Here is a 24,513-nt window from a genome sequence, read left to right as displayed (position 1 = left end):
CGAGCCGTGAGCCAGTTTTGCTGACATAAGCTTCTGCCGACCCGCAGTTCCGACCTGGGCGGGCAAAGAGGCGGCTGAGCCCACCGCTCCGACCCGAGGGAGGACTGGCTGCGACGGCGGCAGCAGCACCAGCGACGATGAAGCGGACGCAGGACGAATCTGGCTCCCATCTTCCTTTACCCTTATCAACCTCCTAGCCTTTAGTGCGCAAGTCTTCCATACCAGGATCAAAGCTACTAGCGGATTTGCGTCGGCCCCCCACTACTACTACAAGCAGAAATGAAGTTCCTCGCTGCCTACCTCCTCCTCACCCTCGGCGGTAACGCCTCTCCCTCGGCCGCTGACATCAAGTCTCTCCTCGAGACTGTCGGCATCGAGTCGGAGCAGGAGCGCCTCGACAAGGTCGTCTCTGAGCTTAACGGCAAGGACATTGCTCAGGTGCGTGCGCGAGCGAGTACAGTGGTTACTCACAGACATTATTCATCTGACGCGCTTCCTCTCCTCTCCTTTCTTCCCTGCTCATTCGCAGCTCATCACCGAGGGCCAGGAGAAGCTCGCCTCTGTCCCCTCCGGCGGTGCCGTCGCTGCTGCCCCCGCCGCTGCCGCTGGTGGTGCTGCCCCCGCTGCCGAGGAGAAGAAGGAGGAGAAGAAGGAGGAGAAGGAGGAGTCCGACGACGACATGGGCTTCGGTCTCTTCGACTAAGCGCGTGCGAGCGCCGGAGACGAGGACAGGGAAGAAGATGGCGGCGCAGCACAATAGCGTCTCGTCATCGCCAGGTGTTGGGAAAGCAGCATTTCGCGAGGCACTCCGAGGCATTCTGCCTTCTCATCGACGTGAAGGACGGCTGGACCGTAGTCGTCATGCCACTCACGCCTTTCTCAACCTCCTTGCAGTCATGCATGGCCGCCAACTCGTCAGCGAGCGGTGCGATCCATCACGGCTCTCCTCAATCACACTCTATTTCTTGACCGAGTGCAGCTGTGTGTGGTTGATTGACGAAACTGACTTGACACGCTGCACTTCATCCTGACCGGCAAGCTTCTGATTGCGATTCAATTTCGGCATTCAAAAGATCACGCATCCTCGTTGATCACCAACTTCAACAGGTCACGCCTCGAGTAGTGTCCCGTCGCATCGAAGTCCATCTTCGCCTCGATGATCTCACCCTTGATGTCGTCGACGCACGCAGTAAGGAAACCAGACTGATCCCAGAGCGGGCCGGCCAGCACCTTGCCCAGCGGTCCGACGATGACCGAACCTCCTCGTGTGACCACGTCAGTTGACTTGGCGTCTGAGCGCAAGCGAGCGACGAGTGAGAAGGGTCAGCGTACGCACGCCGCTGTCTCCATCGTAGTCAGCCTCTCCTTACCCACCTGGCAAGCAAGGGTAGTCTTCAGGAAAGTCCGCCCTCGTGTTGAACTGATTTACCGACACGACGAAAGCCCTCGCCTCACACGCAACATGCACCATCGTCGACTGCCATTGCTCTCTCCCGTCAGCAGTCGGAGCCGTCCATATCTCCGCATGCTCCTGGTAGAGAGCATGCCTGAACAGCGGCACGTAGTTCTCCCAACATATGGCCGCCCCAACTCGTCCAACGGGCGTGTCTGCTACTCGGATGTCCCCTCGCGAGCCCTGTCCCCACACGAGACGTTCACTGCCCGTTGGAGCCAGCTTGCGTCGTGCGGCAAGGAGCTGCCCGGTCGGCGAGATGGTAAGAGCAGCGCAGTAAAGCGTCCCGCTCCCGCCTCTTGCGGTGGCGCCCCATTGTTCCCTAGGTGGCCCACTGATGGGTCCGTCGCATCGCTCGATGACGCCAACGACCAGCGTTACACCATTATCACTCGCTGCCTTTCTAATCGCGCTCATTTCTGCTCCCTCAACATCGCTCACTGGCACACTTGACTGATGGTATCGTCGGAACCAGGCACGACCTTGATCCGTCCGAGAGCCGACTGTGGCACCGAAGTCCATGCCGCGAGGGTAGGCGGAGAGAAAGGCTTCGGGAAATACGACGAGGATCTGTGCACGAGAGGCTGCGTCATTACCCCACTCCGCTTGAGCGTCCCTGCGTGCCTTGGAGGCGGCTTGAGAGGTGAGGGACTGCAGCTTGGCGATGCTCGCGGATAGGTTAAATGCGATCGGCGCTTCTTGGACAGCGACGAGCACCGTGGGGCGTTGCGGGTCTGACATGGCTGTGGAGACGGAGAGTACGGTGATGATGTCGGTAGTGGGCTTAGTGGGGATGAGCAGAGCGGTTCGATTTGAATGACCTGGACCTTCTCGACAAGGAAGCATCGGAAGTAGCGGCAGGGAGCCGCCGTTGATCTCAAGAACAGTGCGAGCGAGCCGACGCACCGACAGACGGGACGGACGGACTCGACACGAGAACAAGTGTGCGTGTGTGGGTGGCTGGTTGCCTCTACTCTGCTCTCCACCAGGCCCACTAGCCATGCGACACTTTGCCCTACTGTCGGTGGGGCTCCTCATCTGCGCCGCCTCCTCAGCGCTGGGTGTCACTCTGCGAGGTCAGATCGCCTCGCACAACCTGCTCCGAGAATACTGGCTCGCCGGTCCCTCTGGCCGCGTCGTCGCTTTCGCTGCGAACCTCACCGACGACAATGCTGCGTCCACACGCTTCGAGACGTTCATCAAGCGCGATGGTTCTTGGTCTATTGAGCTCCCCGAGCCAAGTAGTACTGGTCTGCCTGTAGAGACTAGAGAGGAGACGGCAGAGGACGGGACTACCAAGACGATATCGCTCCCTGCTAATCCGGATACGTATCTCCTCAAGTATCGAATTCGGGGCTTGCAATTCAGGCAATTCAGGGTCGATGTGAGACCAGCAAGGAAGGAAGGGCAGCCTGCTCAAATCTCTGTTCGAGCGCATAATCCGTGAGCAGTGTAGTAGCGCAGCGCAGGGATTCGAAGACCTTGATCGATGTCTGACCGTCCCTCCTCCTCAACCCTCGCCCAATGCACAGCCTCTTCCCTATCTCATCGAGCCTCTACCTCTCCAACCCGGAGCCCCTGCCACTCGTGGAGCCGCCTCAGTCTATGCCCACCTACTTCCACTCGGTACAGGAGTTCAATGCGCTCAACTACCTCTGGCAGACGGTCTCTTCGCCCATGATCCTCATTGCGCTAGGCGCGTGGGCCATGGTCTCGCTGCTGCCAAAGCTGACAGTGAGTGACGGCACGTTAAATGAGACACACGCTCGCCGTGATTGAACGGCGCTGAACTACCCCTGATGCTTTCGCCCTCGCCCTCGCTAGGCATCCCTCGACCCAGACGGCGAAATCGCTCGTGGTCAGCAGCAGGCCCAGTCGCGGATCGCGCCTCAGGCAGCTGGCAACGGAGCTTCGGGAGCTACTGGAGCGCAGGCAGGGGCAGGTAGCCAGGCCTCAAAGAGAAAGTGATCCATCTTGAGCCACCAACGACAGGTGTGCGATTGGCGTGTGTGGGAGTGAATAGATTCTAAGCCTTCTAAAAGTACAATGTGTGGTCGCAGCTGAGCGACCGGCTCATGCGAGCGGTCTGTGATGGTGATGTTGTGCGATTGCTCAGCTGTCGCTGCTGCTTCATCGAGCCTCGAAGTGAAGCTGTGTAAACGTAAAGAGTAATGACGAGGTGGGGATGTGAGCTGATCGATCCTGAAGCGATCCGTACATCCATCCAGCCTCGCCCAAGCTCACCATCCTCTTGGTCCTCTGCTTGTAAAGCACGCGATGACCGCATTCCCTGCAGCGGATGGGCTCGCGAGGTCGGACCTCGTTGAGAGCGGCGCAGTCTGGACGAGTGGAAGGAGCATGAGAGCTTGGTCAGTAATCGTCTCTCGACAGCGCTCCCTTTTCACGCCCCCTCGTCATGCTCACCGGCGCAGATATACTCGCTTGCCTGGACGCGCGTAGATCCAATCGAAGTGGTGCCTGTCCCCTGAGGCGCTCCCGTGTTGGCCGAAGACATGATGATGGCGACGGCGACGAGGAGCGATGGACGATATGAACGGATCGAGACAGTGGTGTGTCGCAGCTTGGAATTCTCGAGTCCCTCTTGCCGCCCTTGGATCCTCTTCCGCTCCGTTTGTGGCCCCTTGTGGTCTGTCTGTCGTCCGCCTCGTCTTGTCTCTCAGTCGACTCGGACTCCACCCGCGAGACGAGTCGGAGGCCACGATGTCGCACCGCACACCGCACCGCCTCGCCTCGCCTCGCCTTAACACTTGAACCGGGCCAACACATCAACTTCTTGGCTCTCGTTTTAGACCATCGACCACCGCTTCGATCCTGCCCATCTCTTCGTCGAACCCATCGCATGCCAGGAACCGTACCAAAGTCCTTTGACCCATCCCTCGTACAGTCCACAAACTCGTCAGACCAGGCTCAGGCTCCCAAAGCCGCCGTCGTCTCCTCTTCGGACGACGATCTCCATCTCCTCACGGCCTCGGCTCAACCGCAACCTCTCTCGCACCCTTCTTCCGGTGTCGCCTCTTTGGGAGCTTCAACAGCCATTGCCAACGCATCGCATACCGCTGCTCTGTCCAACGGCAATCCAGGTGCCAAGATGACGTCCAAGTCGGCTGCTCCGCCTCTGCCGCCAAAGGACGATGAGAAGGAGGTAGCGTTGCGCAAGTTTGTAGAGACGAGCGGTCACTTCTCGCTGGTGCGGTGAGTAGCAGCAAATGGATTCGGCGGACGAGGTGCTCTAGCTCGGAATGGCTCACACATGCTCCCTATTCTCTCTGCCTTCTCTTCCTCCTCTGTCCGCCCGCAGCAACTTTCGCCTCGCCGATGCCTTCACCATCATGAATGCCTTCTGCGCAGCACAGTCCTTCTTCTGCTCAGGACGCTATCTCATTACGGGCAACACTCGATATGCCTGGCTGGCTCTTTGGTGTCCCTTCTTCGGCGCTATCTTCGACTTGCTCGACGGCAAGATCGCTCGATGGAGGGGAGGAGGGTCCATGCTCGGCCAAGAGCTTGACTCGCTCGCTGACTCGGTGAGTGACAGCGAGGACGATGCAGAGCACGATGACGCTCATGCTCCAATGTCGCCTTGCATTCGTAGATTTCCTTCGGCGCTGCGCCCTGCGTGGCCGCCTTCACCCTCGGCCTGCGTACTCCCTTGGACACGCTCATCCTCACCATCTTCATCTGCGCCGGCGTTGCCCGCCTTGCCCGCTTCAATGTAACGACGGCCCTCATCCCGCACGACAAGAGCGGCAAAGCCAAGTATTTCGAGGGTCTGCCCATCCCGACCAGCCTCATCCTCGTCGGCGGCATGGCCCTCTGCCTCCTCTTTGGCAAGTTCGAAGGAGCAGACGTGGTAAAGATGGAGGGAGGAGCGCTGCAATTCACCAACCGTTTTGTGTCCGGCTCGACTAGCGGTGTGGTGAGAAAACTCTCGGAGTACTCGTACGGCGTACCATTCGGGAAGACGGAGCTGGGCCTTAAGCAAGTCGCTGGCCTACTCGGCCTCAAGCTGTCAGGCGGCCTCGTCGACTCGTTGACGGCTGAGCTGCATTGGATCAGCCTGCTGTGGCTCGCATGGGCGGTGGCCATGGTGAGCAAGACGTTGAGGGTACCGAAGCCCTGAAAGCCAGCAATGGGAAGCGAGGGAAAGAGCATACAGGTTGCGGAAGATCCTCAACGATCACGACGAGACGAAATTAGCAGATTGTTCACAAAAAGCTGTGTCATTGCGCCGATATCCTTGCACGCACAAGAGATTGTAACGATTCGAAATGAAAGTCGTATTGGACGACGAATGGAAGAATTCTAGCTCAGTAGCGTGCGCGTGTGAGCTGCGCTCGGCCCCTTTTCCTTTGTCCACACGCGGGGAAGGGTGAGAGGGGGAAGTTGCTCGCCTCGCTCCGTCGATCCGCTGGTGGCTTTGAAATAGAACGCAGCCCACGCGAATTACATTGTCGCCTCCTTTCTCACCGTTCCCACTTCGACTCGTCCCCCCTCACGATGCCCGCGATAGCATCATCGTCATCATCATCGCAGCGGCCACATAATCTCGTGTCCATCTTCCAAGCTCACTTCCACGTCCGACGAGGAAATGAGATCACCCATCAGCACGGCCACGAAATTGACCTATCAGGTGTAGAATGGAAGGCATTGCCTAGTGGCTCACATGCTCTTCATCGCGACTTGATCTGGTTCCATCTGCCTGGTCAGCCCGAGCAGACATTGGGTGATGAGCAGCGATATCACCGAGTCGGAGTCGCTGCTTTCGTCAATCGCAAGCTCGGCGGCGAGGACGATGAGGAGCAACGCGGGGCCGAGGAGGATGAAGACGACGACGACCAGAGAGGAGCACGTATGATCGCCGTAGGGATTATCGCCTTGGCCGTAGGCTCGACACCTTCTGCTCACTTGGCAGCTTGCCTACCACACATCGACGCTCTCGAGTCTCTGGCCAGCAGCTCAGCTTCACGGCCTCGCGATCACTCCATCATCAACGCCTTCCTTGACGCTCATCGCCTCGATCCTTCCTCGTCAGACGATCTCCGCGCCTCGCTCCTAGAGATCGAGGCAATACGAGGTCCTGCCCCATTGTCACGTAGGGCAATCAGCTCAGCGGATCCGCTGCTGGACTTGCCAGCTGTAGCAAACGCCTTAGGGCTACTGTTACCTCAACTGCTCCGCAAGCTTTTGGTGAGAGGAACAAGGCTGGTCATCTTCTGTCCGCTGGGAGCGCAGACGAAGAATGCCGCTTCGATTGGGTGGACTATTGCGGAGATACTCGAGGCGGCCCTGCACCTTGACGAAGAGGAGGACGGGGATGCAGAGGGCCAAGAGGGCGGCAGGAACGTTACAAAGCTGCGCCATCGTCGAGGCCATCGAGTGCCGCAGGTGCGGGGCATCATCGGTCTGCAGGACCTAGGGCTGCTTCAGGAAGAACAAAGGCGGGCACCATTGTCACAGGGCTGGATTTCGTGGACGACGGACAAGCTGCTCCTCGAGAAGCCAGATCTCTACGACTGCCTGCTAGACCTTTCGCCCCTCTTTACCGGAGCTACGCAGCAACATCAAGCGCCGGTTGCTTTTCCCTCCTCCTCGTCCACATTCTCCTCCCTTCATACCCCGCGCGACTCTTCGCCCAATCTGTATCGCGTAGAACGACGGACGGACGCCTCAGCAAAGAAGAGCAAGACGACCGCCAAGTTGAAGGCAGTACCGTGGCTGCCACGCGACTTTGCTCTCGCCAGGTCAAATGAGCATCGCAGTGTCCGCCTAGCAAGCAAGCCACGCAGCCTTGCAAGAAGAGGCAGCCGTTCCAGCGTACGCCCAGCCGCGTCTGACGATGGAGGGGATCGTGCCAGGCTTGAAGCGAAGCCATCTGCAGCAGATCAGCAAGTCGCCACTGCATCACCCAGAGCTCTCCTTTCCCATCTGTTGGCTTTCCTGCGCTATTGGCTCTCCAGCCTTTCTTTCATACCTCAGCAATGGCGCATCAATCTGCGAGAGAGCTATGGATACGTGCCGCTGAGCATCAGGCAAGATGGAGGGGTACAGGCTGGACTCATGCTGCTACCTGATAGCGATTCCGAAAGCGATGGGGGCGAAAGCGAGAGCGGCAGTGACGACGAGGGCGAGCAGGCCCTTGAGGATGCTGAGGGAGCCCCGGTGGGAAACTCGTTGACATCGTCATCTCCCCAGTCCTCCTCTGCTCGTAGATCCTCGAAGCTGAGTACGGCCAATGGCGGCAGCTCACGACGTCTGCGAGTTCCGGTGGGCTCTACTAGCAATGGTCTGGACTCGGAACCAGCCGACGACTTTTTCACAAACCCTCAAGTCTCGCCTCGAGAGGACGACGATGACGACATCGATCCTCTTTTAGCGGCGTGCGGCGTACATAGCCCGGCCGCATCGAGATCTGGCGGTGGGAGCACCCTCAGGCGCTCAGGAAGTCGCTCGAGGCAGTCCTCTGCCGCTGGAACCACGACAAAGGACGTATTGCTTGGCACAGACCGTGGCTACGATGATGAGGAGGCGAGCGCGACCACCGCCATCTCACCATCAAAGCGGCACCTCATACCGCCGTCACAGAGCTCAAAGCGTGATCAACACGCAATTACCTCTTCCACTGCTACTACTCGCTCCCGTCGCAATCGCCGCAATGCGGAGCAAGAGTCACATCGTGACACGCGATTGGCGAGGGCGATCTTCACCATTTGGGCAGAATGGCTCCGAGAGCTCGTACTGGACCTCGAGGCCCTCGCTTTCCCGTCGGCGAATGACCAGGGCGAAGGTGCTGCGGACATGCCCGACGACGACGACGATGATCGAGCCGAGCTTCTCCCTGGCTCCCACCCTTCTTCCTCTTGCGACACTACCTCGCTGAAGTCGCTGCGAGAAATGCCTCCTCTCACTTCTCGCCAACTCTCAGCCTTGGGCCTCAACTCACGTAACGAGGAGGATCGGCTGCTTGTGAAGGACATGACAGAGGGCAAGAGGGAGGTGATGATTGGCTGGCGTTTCTGGGGAAATTGGCTCTGAGCTTTGTTTCTGAGGCGCGGATACCGAAGCTACCGGAGGTGCATGTCTGCCATCAATCACGACAAAGCCTCACTATGGGTAGATCATGAGATATCATGAGGGCGTGAATTGAAGGAGTCGTGAGAGTCATTACAAGGGAATCAGTCTCCGGATTGGTATGATCGAGTCGTGGTATGTTAGAGGGAGAAGGCTAGAGCAACTTCTGCGACCTGGCTCAAGCGGCCTTGGGCTCTTCGACAGCCGCAGGAGCAGCAGAAGGAGCCTCAGTCTTTACTACGTCGCCGTCAGCAGGGGCAGCAGCAGCGCCAGCGGTCGTGGGCTTCTCTGGGACAGCGGGCTTCTTGCCGTGCCACAGAGTCTGAAGCGTCGTCTTGGCCCTCTTCAGTTCGGTGGGCTTGTCGGCGGCTGCAGCCGTGGCGGATTCAGCCGGCGGCGCGGCGGCGCCATCGGCAGGTGCGCTGTTGGCAGAGACGGTGGGGGTCTTCTGCTCCTCCGGCTTCTCGTTGGAACGCCATGCGAAAAAGGGCTTAGAGGGGGCCTTCCCAGCCTCAGCGGGCTCGGCGGGGTCCGCAGCGTTTTGTGCGCCTGCAGCAGCAACGTCGACTGACTTCTCCACGGGTGCGGGGGGCGCAGTCTCCCCCTTCTCGGCCATCGCTGCAGCGGGCTTGCCGAATAGTCGCCTGACCAAAGGCTCCTTTGCAGGCTTGGTCTCGGCGGGGACGTCGCCCTTTGCGACTGGCTCAGGAGCGACCTCCCCCTCCTTGCCACTGGCGGCGGCGACTGCGGCGGCAGCTGGCGTCCCGTCGATCTTTTTTGCGGGCTGACTACCAAAGAAGCGCGCCATGAAGGGCTTTGTCGCAGCATCTGCTTCCTTGGCGGCTGACTCGGACGTAGCCTTATCGTCCTCGCTCTCCTTGGCATCACGTTGCTTCTCCAGCGCAGCCTCTGTCTTCTTGAGCTTATCCTCACGCTGTTTGGCTCTGTCGGCTTGGCTGATTACCATCTTGTTGAGAACCTTGTTGCCTCCTACATCCTTTGTGATTGCGTTCGAGTAGACGAATGTGCCTCGATCCGGCCGCTGGTCGTAGGGCACTCGGCAACAGCACGAGGCGGCGGCAAGAATGTCGCAGATGCCCACGAGGAGGGTGAAGATGCCGCGCGTGAGGACCGAGAGGATCTCGCCGAGAAGGAGGAAGACGTCTGCGGCGTAGCAACGTGGGCGAAGATGAGTGGGAAGGGAAAAGAGGCAATCTCAGCTCGGTGATCGCCAATCTGGCACGCAGCATGGCCAGGCGCTCGTCACTCACTCTCGAAGAACTCGCCGACATAGAGGAACACCTGCGCAAGCGATGAGAAGACACATCCCATGATGGCGAGTAAGGTAGGCTGAGAGGATGAAGTGAAAGATTAGCTGAGCACGAGGTTCTCAAGTGCGTCTGTGCAAAGCTCTCTTTTGTACTCGCAATCGTCGCTTGGCGCTCGTCATCAATCAGGGGCCTCACCCGCCCCTATCCTGCCGCCGGCAACAAGTTGGGCGCTTGACGCCCGCACAGACGCACGAACGCACACTCGTGCCGTCAAGCGAAGTGTGGCTTGGCCGACGGCGTGAGCTCCACCCTCCTTCACACCATCGCCGACTTCGTATCATCTCCCGATGACAGCAAGCAAAGCGGCAAGATGGCGCGTTGAGCTGCAACAGCAAAGACGATAGCATGAACGAATACTGAGCGACGAACGTGGGCATCGATGCTCGTTGCACGGCTGCACACGCCCCTTTGCCACGCAGGCTTAGCGATGAAGATACAAAAACTCAGCATCTCGCTGCTCATTCAGCCCTTCCCCTCAGCAGAGCTCACTTCTCCTACCCTACATCATATTCACGAAGCCGGTCTTCGTAGGCCCCTCCTACCACTAGTACCACCAACAATCAGCATCACACCTCGAAGAGAAGCAGGCCTCTCTCTTCCTTTACCTTACCCCAACCAACGGTAGTCCGTACTCCTCCGCAGGCCCCGTACACCGCATCCAAGAATGAAGCTCACAGCCGTTCACATCACACTCGGCTTGGCCCTGGCTGGTCACATGTCAGCTGCGGCTCCGATCCCAGTGAGTCTGTGCTGGGCCTGCTCGCCCTGATAATCCAGTGGCTGACCTTGCTGCTTCGCAGATGTCCGCTGAGATACCCGATTCGACCACAGTCACCAGGCCGCAGCATCAGTATGAGAAATCTCAGTTCGCAGTCGGTCCCGATGAGCTGGGCTCTAGTCTGCGCCTCTCTCGCCTTCAAGGCACTGCGATAAGCCCGACTGCAGCAGGCAAACTCAATCGTGCCGACTTTTTCGCTGAGCGAGGCGAGTCAGAGGACCAGATTCCTGTCGTGCTTGTTGCGGAGCGAGACTCCGCTAGGCCGCCTCAAGTTTACATGCTTGGTCAGCGCGATGAGGGGGAGGCGCAAGCTCAGCCAGAGGTCTTCCTCGTCAGTCAGCGGCAGGAAGAGCCTCCAATTCTCATCGTGAACCAAAGGAATGAAGACAGTGCAAAAACTGCAGCCGCCCAGGGTATGCCTTACCTCGTCCTTGGCAAGCGCGCTGAGCAGACAGTCCTCATCCGCGGCCAAAGGGATGCCGGCGAGCACCCCAAGGAGGTGCCAATCGTCTTCACGGGCAAGAGGGAGAATGACGACGACGACCTGCAGGCCCGACCTCACTTCCTTCTGAGCGAACGCGACAAGCAGCCTGTCCTTATCATAGGACAACGAGACAACGAAGAAGACATCAGTCAGGGTCAGCTCAGCCTCGACGTGGTCGAGCGCGACACCCAAGGCGTGCCAATCTTCTTCGTTGGCCAGCAACAGCCGCAAAGCAATCAGCGTCGCGTCCTTGATGAGCACTCGACCAGTTCGCATGGTCCCCGCCTGTACGAATTCGGTGCGATGGACGCGCGAACCTTCAAAATCAAGGACTCATGGAAGAAGAAGATGAAGAAGGGACTCAAGGACGTCGGTCTGCGCATGGCCGACTCGGCGGGTATGTCATTCATGATGACTCAGCTTCAAAAGGTTCACGACAAGGATAAGCCGAAGCAAACTACGTCGAAGACAACTCCATCGCCTGCGCCTGGTGGCACGACCAAGTCATCGAGCGGCAAGAGGGCTGAGGGTGCCCAAGGTGAGCGTTTTCTCGGCTCCTTATCGCTGCGCTGCGCTGCGACTGCATGGTGACCTTGACCCACTCTTTTTAATACTACTTCAAAGAACGCATCACACCAGCAGCAACTGAGGAAGATGGTCCCCTACTTCGTCTCGTCTATCGTCAAGCAGACGAAAAGAATGGTGAGGGCGACAGAGGGAAGCAAATCGATTCCTCGGACTCTAAGTCTTCGTCGAAACCAGACCCTGCGTCTTCCACCGCAAAGGTCGACGCTGCTGCTTCAGCTACAGCTGGCAAAGGTGGGTACGCCAAGCTAGGAAAAGCCGTTTGGAATGCTGGCGTCTCGTTCACCAAGGGCATGGTAGGCGGTATCTCGAATCGCGTCGTCTATTGGCTGTCCACTCCGAAGAACAACAGGAGATCTGACGACAATGATGCCTACGCTCACATCGCAGATGCACTGCGACGACGTGAAGAAGAGGTAGAGCAGCAGCGCCTTGGGATGCGTCGCTCGCCGCCAAACAAGCCTACCTTGAGCAAGCGAGGCGACATCGATGTCGCTGCTGCTATTGCGCCGAAAAGGGAAGGCCAGGCGGCAGACCGCATTTTCTTGGTATCTCCCGTTCAAGAGCGCGAAGAATCGCCTTCAGACGTCTCCACAGCGCCGGACACTCGAGGTGAGAAGGATTCGCGGTGACAAGAGCGGCCGACATTGAATCGCTGATGGCTGTGACTACTGTCTATCCTCTGCAGAGTCCGACGATGTATCTGCAGCTCTCCTCGGCCGTACCAACGTCGACGACCCGGCCGCTCGCATCGAGAGCAGTGCCGCTCACCAGCAAGATCTACCCGAGGCAGGATCCACCACCTTGCCAACCAGCCACCACGTTGACTCGCTGCTCACTGCTGAGGATCGTCTTTCAGTGGGCAACAGCGAATCTTACCGCAAGATGCTGGATTCCTTGCGTGTCACTCGTGACGAAGACGAGCTGTCATCGCCTCAAAATGCAGTTGACGCCGAGCAAAGGTCCGACATAGACTTGCGCAGGCTAGTGGAAAGCATGACGATGCTTCCTCCATTGATCTCGCAACGTGATGCCAGCGACACCTCGTCCCGTCATTCCGATGATGTGATCGACCTCCTCTCTCGCGAGGCCAGCTCAAGCCTCCAAGGACGTGGCTTCTGGCGCAAGTTGGGCTTGGCAGCCGCCTTTGTTAGGAAGCTCATCCGTCGCGACGACGCCTACCTCCAAAACTTGAACTTCCCAGCCAGGCGTGATGGCGCCCTGCATCCAATTGGTCAAGCGCTCGAGTCCATGATCGCAGCCATCAAGAGTGAGTAGCGGGTAGCTATGCGGCCGAGCCAAAAGCGCGCTTGTGCTGACGCCGCCTTCTCCTCTAAGACGCCGACGAGGCTACAATACAGAAGGCGATTGACGGCATGGTGACCCACAAGGAGATGACTGCTGACGAAGCAAAAGAGCTACAGACCCTGCTCACGGAGCTCAAAGCAGAGTCCGGCAAGCCCGTCCATCAGCGTGACCTCAACGACCTCGTGGACGACCTTCTTGCCGACCGTGACTCCAGCGAGGATCTCAACGCACGCGACTTCATGAGCTTTCTCCATGACATCGGAACCGATGCAAAGCATTTTGCTCAGGGCTTCGTCAATCGACGAGACATTGAGGCGAGTAGCCTGGCGAGGCTGAGCTCAGCGTGCCACGAATGCTGACCACCTCCTCACCCGTCGCTAATGACAGGACGCTCAGACGCTCGCCCTCGCCCTCCGAGCACTCGACGATGACGCTCTCGATGCCCGTTTCAAGATGCCGAAGATCCCACCGAAAGTCAAGAAGGTGGCCAGCGGGCTAAGCAAGGGCGCTGGCTTTCTTGGGACGGCTGGTATGCTCCTGAGCATCCTGAGGAGAGCAAATGGCCTCGATATTTGAGCCATGCGGCCTGCTCGCCTCTTTGAAGCGTAGATCATCAGGCCTCGGAGTCACCGATGCTCAAGCTGATACCCACGTCATCTCACCTCGGACCGCCCCTGCCTTGACCTTTTATCCGCTCCTCCTTACTTGACCGACGACGCTCTTTGCTTACGCCACTACTTCGATTGAATACGATCCTTCATGACGCTCGTTAATCATACGGTCTGCAGAGTGTAGAGCGAACTTGATGAACGCAGAGTGTTGTTTTGATATCCTACGACGTCGTTCACTGTTATGACGATGTACTGCGAACCCGTGGCGAACGAATGACGCTGCGAACGAATGACGCTCTGCTGCCACTGCTTGGGTCGCAAGCTGCGCCTCTGCGACTGCGAACGGGACGCGCTCATCAGAAGCGACAGATCGCTTTTGTCGCAGCACCGTCAGCCAGTTGCAGCCAGCGGAGGGATGGCCACTTGGATTGAAGTTCTTGCAGCTTGCTTGTTGCTTTTCTTTCCACAACTAGACTGTGTTCACTTCCAAAGTTCCTCTTCTTGCACTTTCATCGTGACTTGGCCTCCGGTTGCAGGTCGACTGCCTGCGCCCTGCGGTGATGGCTAGCACCACGGAAGCCGCCACGGCTAACATGACGACGCCAGGCTCCTCTCTATCCCACCGACATGGTACTATCACCGTCAATCAGGCCTACAATGCTGTCCTCGGTGTCCATCGATACTCGAAGCGGTACCCAGCGACCCGCCGTTGTGGCATAGACGAACAGGCCAACCGAGCCTTCTCTCCTCCTCGCCCCCTGAATCCGATAGCCTTTGTCACGCTGCCACCGAAGCAACATCGCTCTCGCAATCCACCTCAGCCCAAAGCCTCATCTGGCTCGCACCATGGAGGCTCGGCACCTCAACATCATATCACGCAGCCTCAGCGCAGCGTCTCGACTCCCAACCCTCGTCAGCTCGGAGGTCGTTCTGAGTGCTTGTCCACTCAATCGACTCACAAGTCCCTCATTCGCAGCCACAGTGATCAATACCTCTCAAGCACGGCCCGTGCCCTGCCCGCTTTCGCCAAATCCTTTGATGGCGCAAATGCTCAAGATAGGGACACTCGCACCCCGCTGGGCAGCCGCTTCACAGGCACCGAAGTGCCCATTCCTGAGGTGGCCCGCAACATGCCAGCCATCGTCCTTACTCGCCACAGACGAGTCACATCACAGCGGAAGACCAGAAAGATCGCCACCTCACAACGCAGCGCTGAACGCAAGAGACTTGAAGATCAGATCGCTCTGATTCAAGCTCAAACTGAGGCCAAAGGAGAGAGAGAGGCCCAGTCCCCTCCGCCGCCTCCCTCGCCTCCTCAACAAGAGCAATCTTCAGTACCGGCCGAGCCTACGCTCATCTTGGCCTCAGTCATCCCACCCACCGCTGTAGAGGACCTCTTCCCTCATCAACGCCACATACATGGTCGCTTTGCCTCGCGACCCCCTCCCTTTGACGAGCGTCGTGACCCTGCTCACCTGCGTCGTGAGTAGCGTCGCAGCACAGCGCACGACGTGAATGCACCCCGACTGACGCTTGCAACTCTGCTCAACTCCCTCTTCTAGCTCGCAAGCAGCCCGAACGCTTCCCCGGAGACCTCTACACGCCCGCCATCGTTCGAGCCGGCAAGAGCTGCGGTCAAGATGGGGCAGCAGGCGCAATGGGCAGCAAGGAGGCGTGGTGCGGCCTCTGCCTGCCTCATCAGGCTTCGGGCTATGGAAGGGGCAACAGCCTCGTCGGTGGTTGGCTCAATCTGCGCAATTCAAGCTACCGGTCAGTCTGGCCGCAAACAAGGGGCAACGAGCTTCTTCTGCAACCTCCTGCTCACCTCGCCTCTTCGTACACGCGCAGATACCATATGATTCGAGCACATGGCATCTCGCCCAAAACTTGTCTACAGTACCAAGAACCTCTAGAGACCAGGCGACGACAGCAGGGAGTCGACGGCAAGGTCGGAGAAGGTAGTGAGCTCAAGGGTCTCTGCCACCAGTGCGAGTGAGTAGAAAGAGCTCGATCAGGTCGAATCCGCAGCGCAGGCTCACATTGTGACCATTTTCATCCCCCGCAGCAAATGGATCACCTTCGGCGCCATCGAGCCCACCAATTGGTGGGTACATGCCTCCAAATGTCACAAGGAGCAGCTCCCTGAGAGCGGTGATACTTCAGTAACGAGCTCTCCATGTGGCCAGTCCAGCTCCTCCTCTCCCTTGAAGGTTCTGGCCACTACGAACAAGCACAACGTCAGCAGCGCCTCTGGCAGCCCATTGAAAAAAGTCAAATTTGACACTATTAGCAGCCAAGAACATGCAAAGAAGCATCAGAAGCACTCGCTCCTTCCTCGCAAACGCACCGCAAGTGAGTCTACGCAGCCTACACACTACGCTGGACATGAGGGAAGTTGCAGTAGTAGCCGCGTCATACTCGCTACTCCTCGGGGTAAGCGACCAGCTCCCAACAAGACTGCCGAGGGCGATGAGGACGCGATGGAGTCCAAGCCCTTCTTCTCTGTTGCGGAGCCGGGATGGACCATCTCTAGCTCAGGGCGTATCGTCAAGCTGCGAGACGCCAAGTGGACCAACGCCATTTGAGCGTGGCGATGAGCCAACCCTCATTATATTGAAATCATCATTCCGACGACTCTCTCTTCAAGCACATGTAGCCTAGCATCTCCACGGTCTCTTCGTACTCTCACCCACACAGCGATACCGCTTGGCCAAAGATCAAGCAAGTCGAGCCCGAGGCTCAAACCACACATGTACATCTATTTCTCCTTCTCAGCATCAGTACAGGCCACACTCGCGAGCACGCCTTGCACTTTTAAATGTCATCTTTTTCAGAATCTATCACACACCAGAGACCTGCCTAATAAAGGCTACTATCTCCTCCTCGTAGCTCTCCGGCAGAAGATGCTGCGCGATGAGGTCTTTGGCCGCTCGAAGCGGATCATCGCCACGATTGAAACCCAGGATGAGGTGAGGCTGGTCGTTGCTGACGTCGATCGGGAGGAGAAAGTCGTACGTCTTGCCGTCCACTGGATGGATTTGCTGGGTGGCGATTGATGGCAGTGATTCGTTGCCCTCGACAGCAACGACTTGACCTCGAGCTCTGTGCGCAGGCGACGAGATCGCTCTGATAAGTTTGGCTTTTCGCACAGGAGCTGCTCTTCCCTCTGCACTCACCCGAGTCTGCCAGTCTTCTTGGCCACCTCAGCGCACCGGGCCTCATACTCGTTCAGCTCTGCTTGCGTGACTTCTTCTCCAGCCCCTTCGCCCTTAGGCCTCTGCGTAAAGACGCGCACAACGCCATCTTCGCTCCCTGAGACAATGTCGCCGGAGTGAGGGAGAGAGTCTACACACCAGACGGTCGTGACTGGATGGGGGATGGTATCAACCAATCGACGAGGTGTGGCATTCTCCTCGTTGTTGTGGGGAAGGGTTGTGTCCCAGAGCCGGACGGTGCCGTCTTCTGACGAACTGACTAGAAGTTGGTAAGCTGAACTTGGCTCTGTGGACAGGAGGGCGAGAGAGTAGACGATGCTTGTGTGTCCCTCGAGGGTCAGAAGCGGTGGACCGCCGTTGGTTGGGATGTTGGGAGGGCGTCGCGTTGGAGAGAGGGAATTGATGAGGATGAAGGCGTCGTTGCTGAGAGAAGCGAAGGGCAGGTCAGAAGGGGTCGAGCAAAGGCCTTACGTCGCGTAACCTCACGATGAAGAAGCGAAGAGCTGCTCTTGACTCGCCTGGCCGCGATTGAGCAGCTTCAGATCCCTCACGACATCTCTATGCCCCTCCCACACTACTTTGCACTCATTCGCCTCGAAAAGCCGCACAAACAAGTCGGCACTAGCAGTCAAATACCTCTCGGCACCCTCTTTGGCATCAAGGACCTCGATGCCCCAAACAGCGCTCTCATGTCCCTTCAAGAGGTGAAGGCGATGCCACTTGCCCTTGCGATCTCGCCTGTAGCTGCGCGCTGTTGTGTCCCACGATGCTGAAAGCAGTAGCTCGTCAAAATATCGGAGAGAGGTGACGTTACCGTAGTGCTCTTCAATGATCTGCATCGGTTCGGTGATGCGCCCAGGTTGGAGGAGGGTGTCGAAGGGCAGAGGGAACGAACGAATGAGCCCGTCTAGACCTGCGATAAGGACCAAGTCTAACAGCGGTGGTGATCGTAGAGGTGCAAGTCAGCTTGGATGTAATGTTTCTCCCGGCACCTCTTCTGCTCGCCTTCTTCTTGATCATCCCTCCGCGGCACCAAGACGACAGCATTGAGGTATCGCCCGCCTCCTTCCAAGGTCGGTCCTTGCTCCCAGGCCCCTTTTCTCTCAAGGTCCCGACTCCAAACTCTCGCTGTCGAGTCTCTCGAGACGGTCAAGATGACTTGCCTCGTCTGTTTCCCTTCATTTTTGCTCTTGACGACGGCGCAGTGGACGGCCTTGACCTGGCCACGCGTGGGTTGCGATGAGCTCGACGATACTGACGCAATTAGGGAGTGTGACTCTCACATCTGACGTGTGGCCCTTGAGCTGTTGGCTTAGCCTCCACGGGCGATTGGGTGACCCATCTGCACTTGACATGACATCCACGGAAAAAGATGAAGTCGAAGCAACAACACTAACGTCGACGGCACATCTCAAGTCCCGGGTCGAGTGGAGGGGTGCGCACGGACGGACCCCAAAGCGGGCGAGCAAGAGCAAAAGCTGTCCAGTCATGATCGCTAGTGAGGAGGCAACAAGCTATTACTACATGACGACGCAATCCTCTTCATTGCCCGGTCCTCCATTGCCACCGAGACCTGGAATCCCATCCAAGCCTTCGGGCATCTCGCCTGCCACTTCGGGTGGGGGAGCTCCACCCTCTTGCATCTGTGCGATGGCAACAAAGGGTAGAGTCAGCCTCTTGATATCTTTCAGCAGCGCCTTCGTCTGCTCACCTCGTTCATCAGGCTCGACACACGTTCCTTGAGAGCCTTCTTCTCGCTCTCGCTGCCATTGTCGAACTTGACGTCGTCGAACGTCTCGATGACTTGCGAGACGATGCGATGTTGATCCCTGTAGCGAGCCAAGTCTTCTGGCTTGACGTCTGCTGGAGGCGCGGCAAGGTAGGAAGGATACTTTTTTGGGGGCAGGAGAGCACATCGTATCAGCTCGAAGCTCTTGTATGCTTCCCCTCAGCCCACTTGACGTCTCACCTTGTCCCTCAACTCCTTCAAGGGCTCATACAGGACTTCCTTGCTCATCAGCTCTCCCATCATCTTCTCGAGCATCTTGGCCATCCCCTCCTCGCCTTCAGGCATCTCTCCTCCCTCACCACCGCCAAGGCTGGAGAGGAGCTTGGCCATGTCGTCTTCGCTGAAGTCGCCGAATGGGTTGGCACCTCCTGCTCCTCCGCCCTGAGCAGAAGACTGCTTCAAGCGGGACATGGTCGACTTGATGGCATCTTGGAAGTCGGCAGCTTGCTGAGGCGGCTGAGGGCCCGATGCAGATGCTGAAGCGCTGCCTCTTGTGTCTGCTGACGGGCCTCCCTCACCCATACCCATTTCTGCCATGATCTTCTCAAATTGCTTCATCATCTCCTCTTCGCTCATCTCTGGCTCGCCTGAGACGCCAGTATCCTTGGTCGACCTCTCACTTCCCGCAGCTTCCTTTCGTGTTGAGGGTCCAGCGGCTGCTGCATTGCCGAACATGTCCTCCATGCCTTTTGCTAGCTCGGCGGCAAATTGCTTTGAGAGTGCATCGTCGAAGCCGGATGGGAGGCCATCATCATCCTCAGCTTCGTCGGTTCCGATTTTCTTTGATTGACTGGTTGGGTCAGAGGATGCAACGCCTTGTGTTTGAGATCCTGAGGGCTTGGCTGCGCCTTGTGCGCCCTTCGCCGCTTGTTGAGTGGAAGCCGATGGCTTGGAGCTGAACTGATCGAGGACGTCTGATCCAAGCGACGAGGCGAGATGAGTGAGTAAATAGGTGGACAATGCGTCATACCTCGCCCACGTACTCACCATCAAGGTCGTCAAGATCCTCCTCTTCGTGGTGATTCTTCTGAGGTGCTGACATCTTCTCCGTCTGGCTATCTGGATGGATAAATTGGCAACGACTGAGTAAATGCAGCGATGCGAAGACGTCGGCCGTTGTGCTCCCGCCTCGTCTCTCTCTCCGCGCCTCTCCGGTCCGCGGACGAGACGACGTCTGCCCGGTGGACCGGTCCTCACGTCAATGTCGAGCGCCGAGCCACCAAATGGTAGAGAGGCCTACGTCTCTTTATCAGACGAGCATCTCTTCAACATCACACGCTCGTGTGCTAACGTCCAGTCTGTTCTTCTGCCTGCTGGCCATGAGAATGACGACACTGGCACGAGAAGGCGTGGCCTCACAGCACGGCACTCTTTGAAGGCGATTGCCCTTCGATATGGATTGATTTCTTTTGATGCATCATCGCGTGCAGTGCAGACAGTGAATTGTGTCTCACACACGTCGATGTCGATGGGTTGGGATAAGATGGTGGGATAGGCTTGCGTTTGATGTCGCGTGGGGCCGCCAGTCTGGGTGCGCCGGAAAGCGGGGGCGAGGTCAAGGTGCGATCCCGTCAGGCACGCGTCGCATCTGCAAGTGTCGTCTTGTCCGGACCGCCGCATCATCACATCATTATCATCCTTTTGTGATCCTCATTGGCCTTAGCCCATATGGCCGGGGGCAACCCTCCCTCATGGCATGAATTGTCCCACTTTCTAGCATCCCCTCCTCCACCTCCCCCTCCCTATCTAGGAGCCCTTCCTCGTCCTCCCTCTTCCCTCTCTGCCCTCAGCTTCGACACTTCATCCGATCTCCTCTTCACCGCCACCTCATCAGGAGCCGTACAGAGCTGGTACGGACCTAGTCTCGCCCGATATACCGCATGGAAGGCAAACGTCTCTCTCACGTCGCCCCTCTACCATGACAACGAGGAACAGAGAAGACTGCGAGTCAGCTGGAAAAAGGCGCAACCTTTGCCCCCGCCTCAACTCTCAGGACCAGCACCACCCGGCACTGTAGCAGGAGGCAATGGCATACGCGAAGTCTACAATGAAGGAGGCAACGTCTTCTCCATCAGCCCATTTGGGCTTCACTGTGCCAATCGCAGAGGCTTGGCTAGGTGGACCAAAGATGTCGCTGCAATGGGTCACTCGTCCCTCAGCCTCTCGTCCATCTCGCCATCGCCTGTCGTCTCGTCATCTGACGTCGTTGTATGCGGTTCATCACCATCACCCTCTGATCAGCAAGTCATATCGCTCAATCGTCACGTCGGCGCAGTGGTACGCAAAGTTGCCGCAGGGGGACCACTCCTCCAAGTCAGACGGTCACAGCGATACCTCCTCACATCGACGCCAGGTGGGCATATTCAGCTCAGAGATCCTCGCTCTCTCGAAACGGAACACAAGCTGCATGCTCATCCAGGAGGTGTCATCGATATGAAGGCCCATGGCAGTCTCGTCTGGAGCGTAGGGTGGACGATGCGTTTAGGTCATCCCGTCCCAGAACCTCTCATCAAGGGTGAGCAGTTGCGGCAAAGATATAGAGGAAAAATCAAATGCTGACGACTGGATCTCAATCTCTTTCTGTAGTCCATGATCTTCGCAACCTACGAGCTCTGGTTCCCGTACCATTTGCCGCCCCAGGCGGCCCTGCTCTCCTGGACATCCATCCTCGCATCAGCTCTACAGTCGTCGTAGCCGCTCCTCAAGGATCATGGCAAGTCGTCGACATGAACAATCCCGGCGAGGCTGCCTTCTTCCAGCTCAATACCAATTCGATGATCACGTCGCTGTCCTTCTCCCCAAGCGCAGAGTATATCGCCTTCGGAGAGTCGGATGGGTCGGTACGCCTCTGGGCATCTGCAGAAGCCATGTCGGCTCTCAATCACCCAGAGTCTGCCGCAAACGCTCCCCGATTCAACCCCTTTGCTACGGAACCTCCTGAAGTTGCCGATCCTCCAGAACGATTGCCACGCATCGACTGGACTGCGGACACGCCTCTTTCGACGATTGGAATGCCCTACTATGAGGATACGCTCAGCTCCGTCTTCCCCTTCGACAGATACGTAGCCGAGTCCTCCCCCCTCTTCAACCCGATGCCAAAGGTCGATCCGACTATGTTCCACTCCGTCAGGCAGATCGATGGCCTGCACTTCGCTCCGCTGCCCCGTCAATTGCGGGGCAAACGCAACGTCGTCAAGGTCACAGGCAGAGGCTTGCCGAGTGCTCCCGGCAGAGGCGGTGCTCGCAGTGGGGCAGGCGCAGGGTCAGCAGGAGGGTCGAGCAAGACTCTCTTTCGCAGCGAAAAGGAGAAAGAGCGTATCAAGAAGACGAGAGCTGCGGCCTTGTCTGGCGAAGACGTCGGCGGAGAGTCGACGAGCGATGATGGTGGTGACGAGGAGGACGATGGCGGCAGTCTCAACGGCGATGCAGGGGCGGGTCCGCCGGGCTATTGGCGCAAGAAGAATATTCTTTACAGCAAGTTCGGCGTTGAGGACTTTGATTTCGAGTGGGTGCGCCAAGCGACCAAGGACAGTATACGGCTGCTGACCCTACCATCTACCCCTCTTCGCAGCGTCTACAATCGAACGAAGCACTCTGGTCTTGAGACGCATATCCCAAATTGCTACCTCAACTCTCTGCTGCAGTGCTTTTTCCATCTCGATCCGCTCAGGAAGCTGGCAGAGATTCATACCATGTCGGGCGGCAGCGGCAGGTGTGAAAGGGAAGATTGTCTTCTATGTGAGGCAGGCTTCCTCTTCAAGATGCTCGAGGACGCTGCGGGCGCCAATTGTCAGGCGACCAACTTCCTGCGATCTTTTGCGAAGAGCCACAGAGGTGAGTATAATGGCGCTATGGAGCTTGTGAATGCGGCTACTGATGACCCTTTTGTCCTTGTATCCCCAGCCGTCTCTCTGGCTCTGATCGACGACGAAGGCCGACCTAAAGCCGATGCTGCGTACGCCAACCTCGTTCAGCATGCTAATCGCTTCCTCCTTGACACCCTGGCCTCCTCGTGGGCAGAGATGGCCGTCCGAGCGTGGGCTCACGAGGCTCAGATTGGCGCGCCGAGGAAAGAGATGCTGGAGAACGTCTTTGCGCCAACGATCAAGGTGAAGAACCGCTGCTTCATTTGCCACCATGAGGTCGTTCGCGATTACAAGGGCCTCGTCGTCGACCTCATCTACCCACGTAAGTCGCTCTCGAATGAGCCTACGGCGCCATCCGACTTTGCCTCGGTGCTCGCCGCTTCGTTGACGCGTGAATCGTCTGCCAAGGGCTCTTGTCGAGGTTGCGGCAACCATGCCGCCTCAATTCAGACGAGGAGGACCTTGCCGCCCACTTCGCACCTGCCACCGGTCCTCAGCATAAATGCTAACATCCTCACGGCAGAGCAAATGGGCATCTGGGTCGACAAGCCTCCACCACCGACTTCGGCCGCTGCTGCAGCAGCTGCCGCTGCCTCGCCCTCTAGCAGCAGCAGACGAGGAGCGTCGCACCCTGGCAGATCATCCCGCAGTAGATACCTACCATCCCGCATTTCCATTGTTAGCGGCGGTAGAGATGGGGAGAAGGCCGTTGTGCGCGATCTTGCCGACGGGGAGCGTGCGACTGAAGGCGCAGCAATCTACCGCCTCAAGTCGATGACAATGCAAGTACAAGCACCCAAGGATCCTGCTCATCTAGTCTCTGTCGTTCGAAAGGGCGACAATGGCGAAAGCGAATGGTTCCTCTTCAACGACTTCCTCGTTCGACCTGTGCCTGAGAGCGAAGCACTCGGCTTTCCCGCCTCGATGTGGAAGATCCCTGCCGTCGTCTACTTTGAGCGCATCGACCACCAGCCAGTCGACATCGGCTCCATTCCGTGGCAAGTGGACAAGGAGATTCTCACGCAAGATCTCTGCATCACCGAAAGACGAGACCCAGAGTTGGTCCGGCATAGCCCTCTTACGCCAGATTGCCTTCCATCTGCGGGCGACTTGGTTGCCATCGATGCTGAATTCATCGCTTTGAATCCCGAAGAGCTCGAAATCAGCTCGAACGGCACACGCTCCCTGGTACGACCGAGCACCATGTCTCTCGCCCGCGTCTCGGTCCTGCATGGTCAAGGCGACGCGGAGGGACAAACCTTCATTGACGACCACATTGCAACGACGGCCAAGGTGTTCGACTACCTGACGCAGTTTTCAGGCATTGTCGATGGGGATCTGGATCCCGCCAGATCAAAGCATACCGTTGTGCCGCAGAAGCTCGCCTACAAGAAGCTGCGTCTTCTGGTCGATATGGGCTGCATCTTCATCGGTCATGGGCTCAAGAAGGACTTCCGCATCATCAACATCCACGTCCCACCCCGCCAGGTCATCGATACAGTCGACCTCTTCTCGTCCACCTCGCAGGCGCGTAAGCTCTCTCTGCGCTTTCTGAGTTGGTTCCTCCTCAAGGAGGCCATACAGGCTGACCGTACAGGGGAGGAGGAAGCGCTCGTGTCGGGCCACGACTCGATTGAAGATGCTAGGGCTGCCTTGCACTTGTTCCGCATCTATGAGACATTCAAGATGAGTGGGAGGTTGGAGGATGTGATGGAGGACCTGTACGAGGAGGGCAAGAGGCTCAACTGGAGGCCACCGGCGAATGCGGGGCAGCAGCAGCAGCAGCAGGGCGCTTCGGCCGCTGTAGCTGCCGCGGCAGGGGCGGCTGCCAGTGCGGTGGGTGCGCCGTCGTGAACGGCAAAGCAATGCAAACATCATGAAATCTAATCTCGAGCGATGCGTGATGGCGTATGCTGCTGCATTCAATCCAACTCCACACAAAAGACCGAGACCGAAAGGAGCAACAGCTTCTAACAAAAAGGGTGATAGGTGATAATGACGATA

General features: G+C 57.9%; 12 protein-coding genes across 12 annotated transcripts; 8 read left to right on the top strand and 4 right to left on the bottom strand.

Moving 5' to 3' along the window:
- Positions 1-181: 181 nt before the first annotated feature.
- On the top strand, positions 182-1,072 carry BDZ90DRAFT_233776 (ribosomal protein 60S). The gene is made up of 2 exons (XM_025506758.1): positions 182-438; positions 530-1,072. The coding sequence occupies exons 1-2, from the start codon at positions 280-282 to the stop codon at positions 701-703; spliced, it is 333 nt and encodes a 110-aa protein (XP_025360380.1). The 5' UTR covers positions 182-279; the 3' UTR covers positions 704-1,072.
- BDZ90DRAFT_233775 (carbon-nitrogen hydrolase) lies at positions 1,028-2,308 on the bottom strand. Its single transcript, XM_025506757.1, has 2 exons — positions 1,375-2,308; positions 1,028-1,292 (listed from the first exon to the last, which is right to left on the bottom strand). The coding sequence occupies exons 1-2, from the start codon at positions 2,297-2,299 to the stop codon at positions 1,075-1,077; spliced, it is 1,143 nt and encodes a 380-aa protein (XP_025360379.1). The 5' UTR covers positions 2,300-2,308; the 3' UTR covers positions 1,028-1,074.
- Positions 2,309-2,870: 562 nt separating this feature from the next.
- Positions 2,871-3,369, top strand: BDZ90DRAFT_233772 (hypothetical protein; the record flags this gene model as incomplete). The annotated part of the gene is made up of 1 exon (XM_025506756.1): positions 2,871-3,369. A coding segment is annotated over exon 1 (251 nt), but the record flags the coding sequence as incomplete, so codon positions are not given.
- A 214-nt stretch (positions 3,370-3,583) lies between these two features.
- BDZ90DRAFT_261969 (hypothetical protein) lies at positions 3,584-3,968 on the bottom strand (the record flags this gene model as incomplete). Its single annotated transcript, XM_025508429.1, has 3 exons — positions 3,584-3,604; positions 3,698-3,792; positions 3,878-3,968. The coding sequence occupies 3 exons, from the start codon at positions 3,966-3,968 to the stop codon at positions 3,584-3,586; spliced, it is 207 nt and encodes a 68-aa protein (XP_025360377.1).
- Positions 3,969-4,293: 325 nt separating this feature from the next.
- On the top strand, positions 4,294-5,689 carry BDZ90DRAFT_233771 (CDP-diacylglycerol--serine O-phosphatidyltransferase). Its single transcript, XM_025506755.1, has 3 exons — positions 4,294-4,666; positions 4,773-4,998; positions 5,067-5,689. The coding sequence occupies exons 1-3, from the start codon at positions 4,314-4,316 to the stop codon at positions 5,592-5,594; spliced, it is 1,107 nt and encodes a 368-aa protein (XP_025360376.1). The 5' UTR covers positions 4,294-4,313; the 3' UTR covers positions 5,595-5,689.
- A 282-nt stretch (positions 5,690-5,971) lies between these two features.
- Positions 5,972-7,752, top strand: BDZ90DRAFT_228139 (hypothetical protein; the record flags this gene model as incomplete). Its single annotated transcript, XM_025504792.1, has 3 exons — positions 5,972-7,215; positions 7,432-7,633; positions 7,684-7,752. The coding sequence occupies 3 exons, from the start codon at positions 5,972-5,974 to the stop codon at positions 7,750-7,752; spliced, it is 1,515 nt and encodes a 504-aa protein (XP_025360375.1).
- Positions 7,753-8,613: 861 nt separating this feature from the next.
- Positions 8,614-10,039, bottom strand: BDZ90DRAFT_61982 (hypothetical protein). The gene is made up of 3 exons (XM_025509728.1): positions 9,970-10,039; positions 9,814-9,892; positions 8,614-9,706 (listed from the first exon to the last, which is right to left on the bottom strand). Exons 2-3 carry the CDS (start codon positions 9,872-9,874, stop codon positions 8,721-8,723), a joined length of 1,047 nt encoding a protein of 348 aa, XP_025360374.1. The 5' UTR covers positions 9,875-9,892; positions 9,970-10,039; the 3' UTR covers positions 8,614-8,720.
- A 498-nt stretch (positions 10,040-10,537) lies between these two features.
- Positions 10,538-13,604, top strand: BDZ90DRAFT_261965 (hypothetical protein; the record flags this gene model as incomplete). Its single annotated transcript, XM_025508428.1, has 6 exons — positions 10,538-10,612; positions 10,674-11,673; positions 11,760-12,332; positions 12,409-12,990; positions 13,059-13,321; positions 13,416-13,604. The coding sequence occupies 6 exons, from the start codon at positions 10,538-10,540 to the stop codon at positions 13,602-13,604; spliced, it is 2,682 nt and encodes an 893-aa protein (XP_025360373.1).
- A 513-nt stretch (positions 13,605-14,117) lies between these two features.
- BDZ90DRAFT_61914 (hypothetical protein) lies at positions 14,118-15,213 on the top strand. Its single transcript, XM_025509726.1, has one exon. It carries the CDS (start codon positions 14,200-14,202, stop codon positions 15,127-15,129), a length of 930 nt encoding a protein of 309 aa, XP_025360372.1. The 5' UTR covers positions 14,118-14,199; the 3' UTR covers positions 15,130-15,213.
- BDZ90DRAFT_61915 (hypothetical protein) lies at positions 15,214-16,307 on the top strand. Its single transcript, XM_025509727.1, has 4 exons — positions 15,214-15,409; positions 15,488-15,631; positions 15,705-15,743; positions 15,831-16,307. The coding sequence occupies exons 1-4, from the start codon at positions 15,297-15,299 to the stop codon at positions 16,222-16,224; spliced, it is 690 nt and encodes a 229-aa protein (XP_025360371.1). The 5' UTR covers positions 15,214-15,296; the 3' UTR covers positions 16,225-16,307.
- BDZ90DRAFT_275654 (WD40 repeat-like protein) lies at positions 16,252-19,742 on the bottom strand. The gene is made up of 9 exons (XM_025508889.1): positions 19,631-19,742; positions 18,824-19,557; positions 18,566-18,745; positions 18,376-18,497; positions 18,138-18,201; positions 17,791-18,073; positions 17,341-17,767; positions 16,816-17,277; positions 16,252-16,741 (listed from the first exon to the last, which is right to left on the bottom strand). The coding sequence occupies exons 1-9, from the start codon at positions 19,683-19,685 to the stop codon at positions 16,480-16,482; spliced, it is 2,589 nt and encodes an 862-aa protein (XP_025360370.1). The 5' UTR covers positions 19,686-19,742; the 3' UTR covers positions 16,252-16,479.
- Positions 19,743-20,244: 502 nt separating this feature from the next.
- Positions 20,245-24,388, top strand: BDZ90DRAFT_275653 (hypothetical protein). Its single transcript, XM_025508888.1, has 4 exons — positions 20,245-21,158; positions 21,230-22,148; positions 22,215-22,477; positions 22,547-24,388. Exons 1-4 carry the CDS (start codon positions 20,312-20,314, stop codon positions 24,361-24,363), a joined length of 3,846 nt encoding a protein of 1,281 aa, XP_025360369.1. The 5' UTR covers positions 20,245-20,311; the 3' UTR covers positions 24,364-24,388.
- Positions 24,389-24,513: the final 125 nt, after the last annotated feature.

Source organism: Jaminaea rosea (genome assembly GCF_003144245.1).
Source record: "Jaminaea rosea strain MCA 5214 unplaced genomic scaffold BDZ90scaffold_13, whole genome shotgun sequence".
NCBI classification, from domain to species: domain Eukaryota; kingdom Fungi; phylum Basidiomycota; class Exobasidiomycetes; order Microstromatales; genus Jaminaea; species Jaminaea rosea.
Note: the sequence above shows the minus strand (reverse complement) of the source record. Positions and strands in the feature narration are given on the sequence as shown.

What these genes read in the sequence shown, in the direction of transcription:
- BDZ90DRAFT_61915 (XM_025509727.1), top strand. Translation starts at nt 15,297, where the DNA reads ATGGGCAGCAAGGAGGCGTGGTGCGGCCTCTGCCTGCCTCATCAGGCT. An exon ending in CTGCGCAATTCAAGCTACCG is followed by an intron (nt 15,410 to 15,487) that starts GTCAGTCTGGCC and finishes GTACACGCGCAG; the next exon opens with ATACCATATGATTCGAGCAC. An exon ending in GGTCTCTGCCACCAGTGCGA is followed by an intron (nt 15,632 to 15,704) that starts GTGAGTAGAAAG and finishes CATCCCCCGCAG; the next exon opens with CAAATGGATCACCTTCGGCG.
- BDZ90DRAFT_275654 (XM_025508889.1), bottom strand. Translation starts at nt 19,685, where the DNA reads ATGTCAGCACCTCAGAAGAATCACCACGAAGAGGAGGATCTTGACGAC. An exon ending in TCAAGGGCCACACGTCAGAT is followed by an intron (nt 18,074 to 18,137) that starts GTGAGAGTCACA and finishes ACGCGTGGCCAG; the next exon opens with GTCAAGGCCGTCCACTGCGC. An exon ending in CAGCTCTTCGCTTCTTCATC is followed by an intron (nt 17,278 to 17,340) that starts GTGAGGTTACGC and finishes CGCTTCTCTCAG; the next exon opens with CAACGACGCCTTCATCCTCA.
- BDZ90DRAFT_61914 (XM_025509726.1), top strand. Translation starts at nt 14,200, where the DNA reads ATGGCTAGCACCACGGAAGCCGCCACGGCTAACATGACGACGCCAGGC.
- BDZ90DRAFT_233771 (XM_025506755.1), top strand. Translation starts at nt 4,314, where the DNA reads ATGCCAGGAACCGTACCAAAGTCCTTTGACCCATCCCTCGTACAGTCC. An exon ending in GGTCACTTCTCGCTGGTGCG is followed by an intron (nt 4,667 to 4,772) that starts GTGAGTAGCAGC and finishes GTCCGCCCGCAG; the next exon opens with CAACTTTCGCCTCGCCGATG. An exon ending in TTGACTCGCTCGCTGACTCG is followed by an intron (nt 4,999 to 5,066) that starts GTGAGTGACAGC and finishes TTGCATTCGTAG; the next exon opens with ATTTCCTTCGGCGCTGCGCC.
- BDZ90DRAFT_233775 (XM_025506757.1), bottom strand. Translation starts at nt 2,299, where the DNA reads ATGCTTCCTTGTCGAGAAGGTCCAGGTCATTCAAATCGAACCGCTCTG. An exon ending in AGACTACCCTTGCTTGCCAG is followed by an intron (nt 1,293 to 1,374) that starts GTGGGTAAGGAG and finishes GCTTGCGCTCAG; the next exon opens with ACGCCAAGTCAACTGACGTG.
- BDZ90DRAFT_61982 (XM_025509728.1), bottom strand. Translation starts at nt 9,874, where the DNA reads ATGGGATGTGTCTTCTCATCGCTTGCGCAGGTGTTCCTCTATGTCGGC. An exon ending in TGTCGGCGAGTTCTTCGAGA is followed by an intron (nt 9,707 to 9,813) that starts GTGAGTGACGAG and finishes GCTACGCCGCAG; the next exon opens with ACGTCTTCCTCCTTCTCGGC.
- BDZ90DRAFT_233776 (XM_025506758.1), top strand. Translation starts at nt 280, where the DNA reads ATGAAGTTCCTCGCTGCCTACCTCCTCCTCACCCTCGGCGGTAACGCC. An exon ending in ACGGCAAGGACATTGCTCAG is followed by an intron (nt 439 to 529) that starts GTGCGTGCGCGA and finishes GCTCATTCGCAG; the next exon opens with CTCATCACCGAGGGCCAGGA.
- BDZ90DRAFT_275653 (XM_025508888.1), top strand. Translation starts at nt 20,312, where the DNA reads ATGGCCGGGGGCAACCCTCCCTCATGGCATGAATTGTCCCACTTTCTA. An exon ending in GTTGAGGACTTTGATTTCGA is followed by an intron (nt 22,149 to 22,214) that starts GTGGGTGCGCCA and finishes CCCTCTTCGCAG; the next exon opens with CGTCTACAATCGAACGAAGC. An exon ending in TTTTGCGAAGAGCCACAGAG is followed by an intron (nt 22,478 to 22,546) that starts GTGAGTATAATG and finishes TTGTATCCCCAG; the next exon opens with CCGTCTCTCTGGCTCTGATC.